This window comes from Marmota marmota, unplaced genomic scaffold (genome assembly GCF_001458135.2).
Source record: "Marmota marmota marmota unplaced genomic scaffold, marMar, whole genome shotgun sequence".
Taxonomy (NCBI): Eukaryota; Metazoa; Chordata; class Mammalia; order Rodentia; family Sciuridae; genus Marmota; species Marmota marmota.
Window position 1 is genome coordinate 11,308,323 of NW_025999991.1, and position 12,789 is coordinate 11,321,111.

The 12,789-nt window shown below is 43.0% G+C and overlaps 1 protein-coding gene across 1 annotated transcript in view; it reads left to right on the plus strand.

Annotated features, from left to right (window-relative positions):
- Adnp2 (ADNP homeobox 2) overlaps positions 1-12,789 on the plus strand; it is a 30,031-nt gene that overhangs the window by 1,075 nt on the left and 16,167 nt on the right. Inside the window, 1 exon segment of the mRNA XM_015499614.2 lies at positions 7,503-7,622. Coding sequence (XP_015355100.1) covers positions 7,515-7,622 — 108 coding nt within the window. The 5' untranslated portion in view covers positions 7,503-7,514.

Sequence of the window (12,789 nt, forward strand, 5' to 3'; positions counted from 1 at the left end):
CAACGAGGGACGGGGAGGGTGGGTCAGAAGGGACGGGAGGACGAAGACGAAGGGAACGGGTGGACGGAGCCCAGAGGGCAGTGGGAGAGGGGTCCGGGGCGGCGCGGGCAGGATGCCCTCGGCAGCGACCCCGGGAACCGCCCAGAAGCGCCTCCCTCTCGGCGGGTCAGCCGTGCCCGGCTCTCCCGCGGCAGCCGCCGACCGGCGGGAGGACCGAGGGGCGGTAGGGCCGGCGGGCCACGCCCCAAGCGCCTCGTTTTCCAGGTCGACCCCGTTCCTTCACCGTTGCTTGATGAGCACAGGCCGACTCTTTAAAATGAAACTTTGTATCTGCCATTGTTGATTGCCTTGAAAGAGATCCCCTTTACAAAATTTCTACAAGCATTTGGCCTAGGAACATCAAAAACTGTAACTGCCATTCAAGTATGGCGTTGTTGCAGAGCAATACATAATTACATATTTTATATATCTTTGATTTGAATGGAAGACTCTTCTGAGTGCTATTAAAACTTCTAAAATGGAAATAAAAATGGTGATAACTGCCTCAGGAGTTGTTGAGGAGACTCGAGGAGTAGGGGAAGCTGGTACCTGCAACCTGCTGGTGGTACTGATGGGATGGTGGTGAAGGTTGTTGGAGGTGCCCACGTTTTATCAGATGGGGTCTTGGGGTCTGGTGGGGTGTGGGGATGAGAAAAGAGGACCTGTGTTAAGAAGTAGGAGTTGTGAAAAGCTTGTTTGGCATTGGTTGGAAGTCGAATCATTTATGTGTGACTTACCTAATGATATTACCTGGTAATGACCATTTATTAGTGTTTTAATATTTTGGGTAAAGGTGGCACACTGAATCAGTGAATCTTTAGCCAAGAAGTGATAGATCTGTATTTAGAAAGGTTGGGCCGGAGCTGGGAGCAAAGCTTAGTGCAGGCTTTAGTTGTGAGATGGGAGGAAGTGAGGGCTGGATCTTTGGTTATGGGGGATGATGACGGTTATGCAAGATTTTTAGTTGAAGAGAGCTTGGGATTTTTGGAATACCTTTGAAATTTTGAAGCCAAGCTTGCAGTATGAAAACATCAATGGTAGAATCTTTCTGTGGTTTGAACCCAGACCTTCTGGTTCTTGCTTCTCTGTATCGCACAAATATTTGTGTTTTTAAAGTTGGTTTAAAAGAAAGCCCTGTATCCTAATAGTTGGAACATTTTGATTAGTATTTTGGAGATAGCCAAGTATGTTCTACTCAGTCATCCTAACAGCTGCCCACAAAGTAGACCACACTCTGTTTTACAAGGAGGCAACTGAGGCCCAGAGAGACTAAGTAATTTGCTAAGATCACACAGCTGATAAAGTGTCCAGATAGCCTCAGCTTGTGCTGGGATGTTGTGTTCCCTCCCCAAAACGAAGGCCTTTAAAGAGTAAGCTCTATCTTATAAAGTGTTTCAACATTTTTATAGAGTTTGTATTTTCCATAATGAACTATTCTTAAATGATCAGGATACCAAAAACATCAAATGAATACCCTTTTGAGGAAAATGTTTATATACATCACTGGAATTTTGTGGTAATTCCATGTCTAATTGCAAGCTGAGGCTGGAGGCGTTGTCCTGCAGGAGGCTGACAGGGAAGCTGGCCAGCTGCAGGAGCTGCTGTAGTGCAGAGGTGAAGTGCAGGCAGGTTCCACAATGTGGAAACCACCCATTTCTCTCCTAGCTCATCAGTCCAATGGGCATTTTATATGGAATCTTGTGTTAGAACAGATTTAAAAAATTATGGGTAAATGAAAGGAATCTTAAAAACCTTTCTTGAAGGTAGAACCTTCTGTAATTAACCTGTTGTTATTTTTGTTTCCCAAAAGCAGACAGTGAATTGCTAAAAACAAAAACAAAACAAAACAAAAAAAAACTTTCTTCTGTCCATTAAAATAAAAAAGGGATCTGTGTGCTTGTTTTTTGGGGGGTACCACAATATCAATGGTGAGGGAGTTAGGGGCATTTACATTTAGGAGAAAGAGCAGACTGACAGTTCCCAAGCATGACAAATCACTACAGAACCTGTTTGAGACATGCCAGGTCTGACACCTCATTTCAGTAGCCCCTCGTGTGAGAACTGGACACTTGCTTCTGGGAGTGTACCTTCCTGGTGGCCTTGGCTTTCAGACCTTGTAATGAAGGTGGTTGTCTTGGCAGCAGTCCAGTAATTTCCTTGTTTGAGATGGGTGAATGAGGATCCTCCCTGTAGATTTGGAGAAAGAACCCCAGAGGGTAGAGGTTAGAGGTGCTTGAAGGAGGAGGTCAGGCAAGTTTGATAGAGCCAGGCACACCTGATAGAGTGGGCAAATTTGTGTTGCATCTTGGCTTTGGCCACAGTAGCTAGTTGGCTCGATAGGGATCTTGTGCATGGATTTTTGAAATACATCATGAGGTTCCTGACAGCTCTTCTGCTAGAGTGTGACCTTTGGAAGGCAAACAATTCCATACATTTCATTTAAAAAATTTATCTTCATTTCTGTGAGTTATATCCCCCAGTTCTTTAATTAAAGCTCTACTTGTCTGAAACATTGTTACTGCCCAAAGTTCCTCCCTCTGACAATAATCCTCAGTCTTCCTCTCCCCAGTTTAATTTGTCTCATTTGAATTTACTTAAGCAAAGTATACCACCTATATTCAGTGTTCCTCCTTTATCTCAGTTTCTGATGTGAGCTCTTGGCCTGCAGTGTGTTGGGCCCCAGCTACCCACAGCCTTCCCTCCTGTACCTCAATGGTGCAGTCCTCCCGACCTGGTTTTATTTGTCTGTTTAATGAGTATGTGCTGTGCCCTGCCCTGAGGGGGTTCAGTCCAGTAGAGGGCAGAACTAAATGGGTAGTTGCAGCAGAAAGGGAGTGGGGAGGGGGTTGTGCTGGTGATCCAACATTGGGGCTCACAGCCTGGTAGTGGGGGGACTGCAAGAGGGATGTGGGAGGGAGATTACTTGCCTAGAAGTTGCCCTTTAAATTTATGGAAAGTGTAGAAATTGTGATTTTTTTTTTTTTTTCCCCAGCTTGTTCTCACTATTGCCTGTTATTGATCTTAAATGTTATTTTGACAATAAAAATTTAGCACTTGTGGGGCTGGGATTGTAGCTCAGTGGTAGAGTGCTTGCCTAGCACATGTGAGGCACTGGGTTCTATCCTCAGCACCACATAAAAACAAAAAAATAAAGGTAATATGTCCATCTGCAACTAAAAAGAAAAAATAACGTTTTTTTATTTAACATGGCATTTCTTCAACTAATGAAGTTGAGTAACGAAAGTGTTTGCCACTTGAACTTGACTAGCAAATTTCTTTTTAGCTTTTAGAATGAATTTACACTTTTTTTTGAAATAGTTGTGGATTTATGGAAACATTACAAAGAACTTTTCTCCTTGAATCCTTTGCGAGTAAGTTGCTAGCTGAGGTGGCACATTACCCCCGATACTGCCTCTTTGCTACAAAGAAGAACATTCTCCTACATAGCCATGACAAGACCATCAAAATCAGGAAACCAGCACATGGCGCCTAATCTCAGGTGCCTTGAAAATTTTGCAGCTTTCTAATTACATCATTTGTAGGAAAGGATCTAGTTTAGAATTGCTTGTTGTGTTTAGTTATCGTAAGTCTCCTTCAATCTGGAATAGTTCCAGTTTTTCCTTCCATGATGTGTTTACTAGAATGTGTAATTGGTGGATTTTTAGTAAATTTGTAGAATTGTGTAGCCACCACAATCTAATATTAGGACATTTCTAGCATCTCCCCATCAACCCTGTCCATCTACTTACCTATTTCTATCCTCCAACTACTGTTATGCCCTTCATCTCTAAATTTTTCTGGACATTTCATATAAATAGATCAAGATGATACGGGGGCTCTTGCATATTGTCTCTTGCTTAGCATGATGATTTTGGATTGATGTTGTAGCATATGCTAGTACCTTGTTACTTTATATGGCCGAGTAGTATTCCATTTTTTATTTGTTCACCATTTGATGGGCACACTGGTTTTCTGCTACAATGAACTGTGCTGCTTCATGTGATCTTGGCATTAAGGGTATTGTGGTTGGTTGGTTTGTGTACCGTAGGTGATCTTGGCAGGTGATCTTGGCGTTGTTGGTAAAGTGGCTGATTGACTTGTATGCGTTGGGTGGTCTGGGAGTCTGGGTTTTGAAGCTGATTGACTTGCCTACCTTTGGTAGTCTTGATGACCAGGGTATTGTAGTGGTTTTACACCTTGGGTGGTCGTGGTGTTGTGGGTATTGTGGCTGGTTGACTTGCTTGCCTTGAGTAATCTTGGCAATCTGGGTATTATAGCTGGTTGACTGGCATGCCTTAGTTGGTCTTGGCATTAATTGGGTATTGTGGCTGTTGTTTACATTTTGGGTGGTTTTGGCATTGTGGGTATTATGGCTGATTTTTTCACCTTGAGTGGTCTTAGTGTTGTATTGTGGTTGGTTGACTTGCATGCCTTGGGTGGTCTTGGGGTTCTGGGTATTGTGGCTGGTTGTCTTGTTCGTCTTGGGTGGTCCTGGCATTCTGGGTGTTGTAGCTAATTGTCTTGTGCAGTATCTCTGATCTGGGCTTGTGTGCCAGACTGATACTGATCAGTATTTTGTGGGGAGGACTGCATCCTGGTCTTCATCACACTTTCAAGTTATTTATGTCAGTGTGGACTTGAGCTTTAGTTTGTGGGCTCTATTCCACTTACTATTGCTGTTTACAAACCTCTTCAAAACTAGAGTAAAAAAAGTACTATTAAAATGGCTCACCAGTTCTGTGAGTCAGAATTCATACCACTTGCCTTTCTTCAGTGTGGAGAGACTGGGGGGCAGCAGTAACTTGGCAGTGGGCCGGTGGTGGTGTCTGAGGTCTCCTCCCCTTACTCCCATGGGCTGTTGCATCTTTACAAGCCTGGTGTCTGGATTTCAAGTGTTGTCTCCCTGAGAGAAATGTACTTTTTTTCTTTTTTTTAGACAGTTCTGGGTATATAATCCAGAGTGTCACATGCAAGGTGAGAGCTCTACCACTGAGCTGTGTCCTCAGTCCTTGTTTTACACTTGAGATGAGCTTTCTTAGTTGTCCTGACTGGCCTCCAGTTGTGATCCTCCTGCCTTAGCCTCCCAGGGAGCTGGGATTATAAGTGTGCACCGTGGTGTCTGGCTTGTGTGGCGTTTTTACCATCTAGCCTGGAGTCTTTGCTGGCATTGCTCCCTCCATACTTTATTGATTCAAGAGGGCTGGTATAGATGCTGCGCTCAGGGGAGGAGCTTCCAGGTCCTGTGTTAAGAAGCTCATGTGATGGGAAGAACTGTTGTGTGCTTCTTTGTTAGTTCCCTTAATTGGTGGGTGCTGAGGTTGTCATGGCATTAGTGCTGTGGGCATCAGAGCTGGGTTCCTTTTGCATCATCCTTCTCTGAGAATTGCCTTATTTTCTGGCATAAGATGTTTTTGGCTCATCTTAGCCTTTACTGTAGCTCAGCCCTGGAATTGGCCATTTTACCAAGGAACTCTGGTTCTTTTTAATGAAAGTGGTGTTTAGAAGTTGAGATGGGTGTGCCCACTGCTGCTGGGATGTGTGACTGGGATCTCTACTGGACAGAGCATGGAATGTGTATATTTACATATACACATCTTTCTGCCTGTTGAAGACAGATCATATCATAGCTTCTACTATGGTCAGTTTCCACATGGTTTATATTGGTTTTATGCTTGTTTGGATGTTTAAATGATAGTTTTAATGAGATAATATGCCATGTAGTTCACTCATTTAAAATGTGCAGCTTAGTGGCTGTTGGCATATTCAGAGTTAGTGGCTGTTGTGCATGTGTTGGCTACATTGATTTTTGAACATTGTGGTTCCAAAAAGAAACCCCTTTCTCAGCCATCACCTCCCAGTTCTCCCTCCCCAGGCCAACATGGTTGTGCTCTCTGTATGTAGATAGGTCTTCTGTACGCTTCACACATGGACTCACCTTCTGCTCCTCAGAGTGCTTTTAGGATTTGTCCATGTGGGAACGTGTAGCAGGTGCCTTGTTTCTTCTGGTGGCCCTAAATATGGACTCATCCATTATTTATTCAGTGGCACTTGTTGGACCTCTGAGTTGTTATGCTTTTGGGCTGCTGTGAGCAACCTGCCCTGAACATCCTGGTCCAGATTTTTGGGTGGATATGTGCTGTTTCTTTCTCCTGGGTGGGCTTTTTAGTTCAACTGGCGCCGGTACTGTGGATCTTCAGGGGCACTGCCTGGCTGTTTTCCAAACTGGCTACCATTTTTTACCTTACCCTTAGCAAGAATTCCAGTTTCTCCATATCCTTGCCAATACATCTGACTTGGGCTTGTGTGCCAGACTGATACTAATCAGTATTTTTGGTTTTGATGCTTGAGGGCACTGTGTTGAGTTTGTTTTTATTTTTTTAATTGTTGGCATTTGGTGGATGTGAAGTATTTTGTTGTAGTTCTGATTTCAATTCTCTAGTGACTAAAGATACTGAACATCTTTTTATGTCCTTTTTTTTTTAATAAATTTTTTAGTTGTAGATAGACACAATACCTTTATTTATTTTTATGTGGTACTGAGGATCGAACTCAGTGCCTCACATGTGCTAGGCAAGCACTCTACCAGTAAGTCATAACCCCAGCCCTTTATGTCCTGTTTTTATCTGCTGTAGAAAAGTGTTCAGATCCTTTGCCCATTTGAAAATTGGATTATTGGCCTTTCAGTTATTGAGTTATAAGAGTTCTTTTCTGGATATAAGTTCCTTATCAGAAAAAAGATTTGAATTTTTTTTCCATTTTGTGTGATTTTTGCTGTTTTGATGGTGACATAGAAAGCATTAAAGTTCTTAATTTTTTTTTTAAAGAGAGAGAGAGAATTTTTTAATATTTATTTTTTTTTAGTTATCGGTGGACACAACATCTTTCGTCTGTATGTGGTGCTGAGGATGGAACCCGGGCTGCACGCATGCCAGGCGAGCACGCTACCTCTTCAGCCACATCCCCACACCCAAAGTTTTTAATTTTGATAAAATCTGTTTAATCTATTTTTTTTCCTTTGTTTCTAGTACTATTTTGTGTCATAAGAATCTATTGCACCTCCAAAGCCATGAAGATTTATGCCTCTGTCATCTTTCTTTTTGTGATGCTGGGGATTGAACTCAGGGCCTTTGTACATCCCTGACCCCCACTTTTTAATTTTACTTTGAGGCAGTGTCTTGCTGAGGTACTCAGGCTGGCCTGGAACTAGCCATCCTCTTCTTGCCTTGCAGTGCCTCCATTTTCTTGCAGTTTGTGGCTGCGCTTGTCCCTGTGGCTGTGTGACCCACTTGGCACTGCGGGTGGTATGGGGAAGGGAGCCTCCTCCTTCTGCATGTCACTTTCCAGTTTTTCCCAGCTCTGTTTGTTGAAATTATACTTTATTCCTAGTGCTTAACCCAACCCTGTTAAAAACCGTATTTTTGTGTATTTATCTTCTTACAGTTTTGTTTTCTTTCCTTTTAAGGAAAATTTCAAAAATGTTTCAAATTCCTGTGGAAAATCTTGACAACATCAGAAAGGTGCGGAAAAGGGTGAAAGGAATTCTTGTGGATGTCGGGCTTGACAGCTGCAGGGAGTTGCTGAAGGTAAGAGGATGTCAGCAGCAGGCCGAAAGATGTGGTGCTGGGTTGGCTGGCAGGGAGGTTGGGAGCTGGTGGGAGAGTGGGTGTGCCTCCTCCAAGTGGCTGTGACGTGTCTTTCTAAGTGAGCAGTTTAAGCTGTTCAAGTTTTGAGCTACTTTTAGGAGGTGATTTTTATACTTATTAGTGATAAAAAAAATACTTGTTTTTGATGCTTGAGGGCCCTGTGTCGAGTCACATTGTTTTAGTAAAAGAAGTTGCAAACACTTTCTCAGCTTTAGTGGGCATGCAATGCACATGTGGTGTGGTAGCTTCTTTCCTTTTTTTTTTGTCCTGATTCATGAACTTAGTATGTGCAGTCTTACAAAGTTCCAAAATTCAGGCTTTATTGATAAATTTGATTTCTTTGAATTTTTCCTTATAATATTGAAACTAGATGGTGGGCATATATGGTTTAAAAATATTAAGTAAGGGCACATACCTACCCTTACAGTCATTGATAGTTTTTTACATGTGTTGTTCATTGCTGTAGAAATAGGAACAATGGCTGTTTTGAATTTCTAAAACTCGTGAAGAATTTGGTTCAGAGCATGACGGCCTGGAAAGAGCTCAGTTTCTTTCTTTTTTTTTTTTTTTAAGAGAAAGATTGAGAGAGAGAGAGAATTTTAATATTTATTTTTTAGTTATCGGCAGACCCAACATCTTTGTTTGTATGTGGTCCTGAGGATCGAACCCGGGCCGCACGCATGCCAGGCGAGCGCGCTACCGCTTGAGCCACATCCCCAGCCAAGAGCTCAGTTTCTTAATCTTGAAATTCGAGACTTTCAGCCAGATTTTTACTTATTAAAAGGCAGTCTGATAGTGAAAAGCCAATAGTTACCAGGGTTCCTGTCAGTAGTCAAGAGTTAATTTGGCTCTCAAGTAGATACATACTGTTGATTTCTGAAGGGCCGCAGAGAAGTCTCTGCTCAGACATGAGATGCTGGTCCTCACACACTGCCTTCTCCCTATGCTCTCTTCTCTCTCCTCCTCCTCTGTTTTCTTCAGAGCACTTCAACTACTTGGTGTTATTTGTTGGCACTCTGTCTTCCACTTGAACTCGAGGAGGCAAGGACCTCACTGTGGTGTTACCTATTTTTCTGCCTGTGATCAGAGTGGAGTCTGACACATGGATGCTTCACAGATATTTCTGGAATGAAGGAATAAAATTAAAACCCATATACAGAAACATTTTTATTTTATTTATTTATTTATTTATTTTTTGTGTGGTACTGGGGATGCATACTCTACTGCTGAGGTACATCCCCAGCCCTTTTTGTTGTGAGACAGAGTCCTGCTAAGTTGTGGAGGCTGGCCTCAAACTTGGAACCCTCCTGCCTCAGCCTTCCAGCAGTTGGCATTACAGCTGTGTGCCACCGCATCCTGTGAGAAACATTTTAAAGAGTATGAGATTCTCATGTGAAAATGTGAGAATGGGAGGGGTGCTAGAAGAGGACTTGCTCAGGCAGAACCTTTAGTTCAGGACAGTCCTAAGATGGAAGCCTTCTGGAGGTTTCTGCAGCTCTGCCTAAGCCATACTTTATGCCCAAGGAAGGAAAGCAGGTGATTATTTGGAGATAGGATTGATAAGCTCTATTTGCTTGGTGGGTTGAGGGTAGATATGAGCCCTCCAAGGGCAGATAAGGAGTGGGGCTGGGTGATGCTTGTAGAGAACGAGACATGAACACCTAGGGATGCAGTGTGTGTAGGCCATGCAGGCTTCAAGTGGTGGCACACTAGGCACTCCCAGCACTGGTTCTGGTTTAGGGAGGGTGCTCCAGAAGGCACCCTGCAGGGTGGGAGTGTCATTTCACAAAACACTGCATGTTTTTTTTTTTTTTTTTTAATTATTTTTATATATATTTTTAGTTGTTTATGGACCTTTATTTTATTCATTTATTTATATGCGATACTGAGAATTGAACCCAGTGCCTTACACATGCTAGGCAAGCGCTCTACCACTGAGCCACAACCCCAGCCCTACATGTTTTCTTTTGATCACTAGGGAATTAACCAGAAACTTTTTTTGTGTGTGTGTGTGTCCTGAGGATTGAACCCAAAGATGTTGTACCACTGAGCCACATCCCGAGCCCTTTTTAGTTTTTATTTTGAGACAGGGTCTTGCTAAGTAAGTTGCCCAGGCTGACCTTGAAATTGTGATCTTCCTGCCTTAGTCTTTGGAGTTAACTGAGATGGAGGCCTGTGCCATCAAACCTGGCTAAAGCCTTTTATTTTAATCCTGATTCTTAACTAATGGTGTGACCTGGAACAAATGAGTTACTCCTTGGGCCTCAGTGTCCCTCATAATCCCAGGGAAGGGATGTGGAGAACTGAAGCCAGAATGCTTGCTCCTGTCAGGCAGTGACAGTCCAGCAGAAGCTGAGACAGTCTTGGGACAGTCATTGTGCAGAGGAGGCAGAAGCATAGTGTCCAGTGGGAGCCTATTGTGGCCTTTGTGGAGGAGCTGGGAGTGAGTGTTGCTTAAGGTTTGTTTTGTGGGGTGGGATGTAGCTCACTAGCAGAGTGCTGTATAGCATGCAGGAGGCCCTGGGTTCAGTCACCAGCACTGCACAAAAAGCAGTGAAGTTTGTTTTTGTAGAGCCTAGTTAGAGTTCTCCACTGGGAAGGACTAGAGGAGGCATTCAGGAACGTGAATTTAGAAGCCCCACCAGACCACAATGAGCGAATCCAGCTTTAAGAATGTTCTGTTTGGAAACAATAATTAAAAGTTACAGAAAAGATAAGAATTAAAATGGCAGAAAGAACACTCCTGTTACCTTTGCATAAATTCACGTGTGAACACGTTTTCCCTCTTGGAGGTGACTTCTTGCCAGGTGCTCTCTCTGTGTGTATATTTTCTCTTGAGCCATTGCAGAGTAAGTTGTATACCTCAAGGCTCTTTTTACCTATATAGTGTAAATTTTCTTCTGCGGTGCCGAGATTAAACCAGGGTCTTGTGCATGTTAGGCAGGTGCCCTACCTTTGAGCCACATCCCAGCCCACTGTGTATAAATCTGAGAATATGGATAGTTTTCTCTATTACTGCAGGGTGCTTATCAGCTTGTGTGAATGCAGCACCGAGAGGGTATTTTTGTCTAATCTATCGTCGTCCAGTGTTATTTTCCCCTTAAGTACTAGATCCAGTCAGATGTTGAATTTCATTGTTATGTCACCTTAGTCTTCACTTAATGTGAATTCAGCTTTTAAAACTGGAATTCTATTATGCGATTGTTTTCTTTGCACCCTCCAGCTTTTTTTTTTTTTTTTTTTTTTTTATTGAGATTGGGGATTGCAGTCAGAAGCACTCCACCACTGAGCCACATCCCCAGCCCAATTTTGTATTTTATTTAGAGACAGGGTCTCACTTTTTGCTGAGGCTGGCTTTGAACCTGCGATCCTGCTATCTCAACCTCCCGAGCTGCTGGAATTACTGGCTTGTACCACCATGCCTGGCCCCTCCAGCTTTTTGTGGTGCTGGGGATTGAACCAAGGGCTTTGTGCTGCCGGCAAGTGCTCTACCACTGAGTTGCAGCCTCAGCCCTGGGACTGATTCTTTTGGGGGAACATTTTTATTTTTATTAATTTGTAGTTGTGCCTATGTCTTATGAAACTTTTAAAAATTTAAGCAGCATAAAATTTTATTATAATAATTAGACACAGAACATGAAAATAAGACTCACTTATAAGCATTACCTCAAAATATCCATTGTTAACATTATGATATATTTATTTTTAAAATAGATTTTAAAAAATGGAATATATTTTATTTCTTTTTCCTTGCGAAGACAGGAGTGAACTGTACAAGAAGACGCTGCACTTGCTCTGACCTTGTATTTATTAAACATTTTGCAGGGTAGAGCTCACTGACTTGACTTGCACCAGGGGGAACTCATGGGAAGGTTGTTAGCAGCTGGAAACGGGGTATTGTCCATGGTCCTTAGACTGCCTGCTGTGCTTTCTGGGGCACATGGTGTGATGTCACCCTGACTTCACATCTGATTTCCACAGTGCGTGTGACTCCCCCTTTCTTAGCAAGAGTTAGGACCTCAAATAGGAGGCTCTGTGGTTCCTGTCAACAGCCTGCCTTAGAAGTGAGCCTTAAGGTAAATCTAAACCTGCTGCAATATAGGGTCTTATGGAGTTTTAAGAAAATTTATACTTGCTCAGTTAAACTAAGGCTGGCTGCATAATGTGTAGGATACATGCACAATGAACATGTTGGACCTGGAGGGCTGTTCCGCCTCACATTCCCAGATAACTGCTGGTGACTTCTCTCCAGGATATGTTTGGTGCCTGGGTCTAGGATGGGCCTGAGGCCTCTGTTGGGTTGTCCTGCAAACACATCTTGCACTGCCAATGCAGGTCAGTGATGGCTGCCACCAGGCCCCACCCTAGGTGTCATGGCTTGTGTTCCTTTCCAGTGCCTGCTCCCCACAACATCTGTGCCAGGCTCCCATGTGAGGCAATGTGGAATCTGGATCCCCTGACAACTTGTTTATTGTCCCAAGTAGAAGACAGAATAGAGGAGTGGTGGCTGAAGGAGGTGGGACTTTGAGGGGAGGCAGAAAGCAGCCTCAGAATGGGTCCTGCAGAGATTGGAGGGGGGACCATGTATGCTGAGACCTCAAGCCCCTGGTAGTTGCTTCATGCTTTTTAGGCTCTGGGCCACAGATGCAGAGCTTAAATTCTTAAAAATTTCAAGATGGTAACCACTGAGAATCCCCACCATAAGCCTAGGCCTGTCTACGTTGGTCCCCTTGCCTGTGGAGCCAAAATTTGCCAAAATTTTGATATATTTATTTTTAAAATAGATTTTTAAAAATAGAATATATTTTATTTCTTTTTCTTTTTCTTTTCTTTTTTTTTTTTGAGATGGGGTCTCGTATATTGCCAGGGTCAGTCTTGAACTTCTGGTCTCAAGCCATCCTTCCCAGTAAGTGGCTCAGCCTCCTAAGTAGTTGGATTTACAGGTGCATACCACTGCACCTGGCTTTTATTTTAGCCATTCCTAAGTGTACAGTTTACCAGCATTAATTATATTTACAATGTTTTGTAACCCTCCTCATTATCTATTTCCAGAATTTTTCAGTACCTAAAATAGAAACATAACCATTAAACAGTAACTCCCCACCCC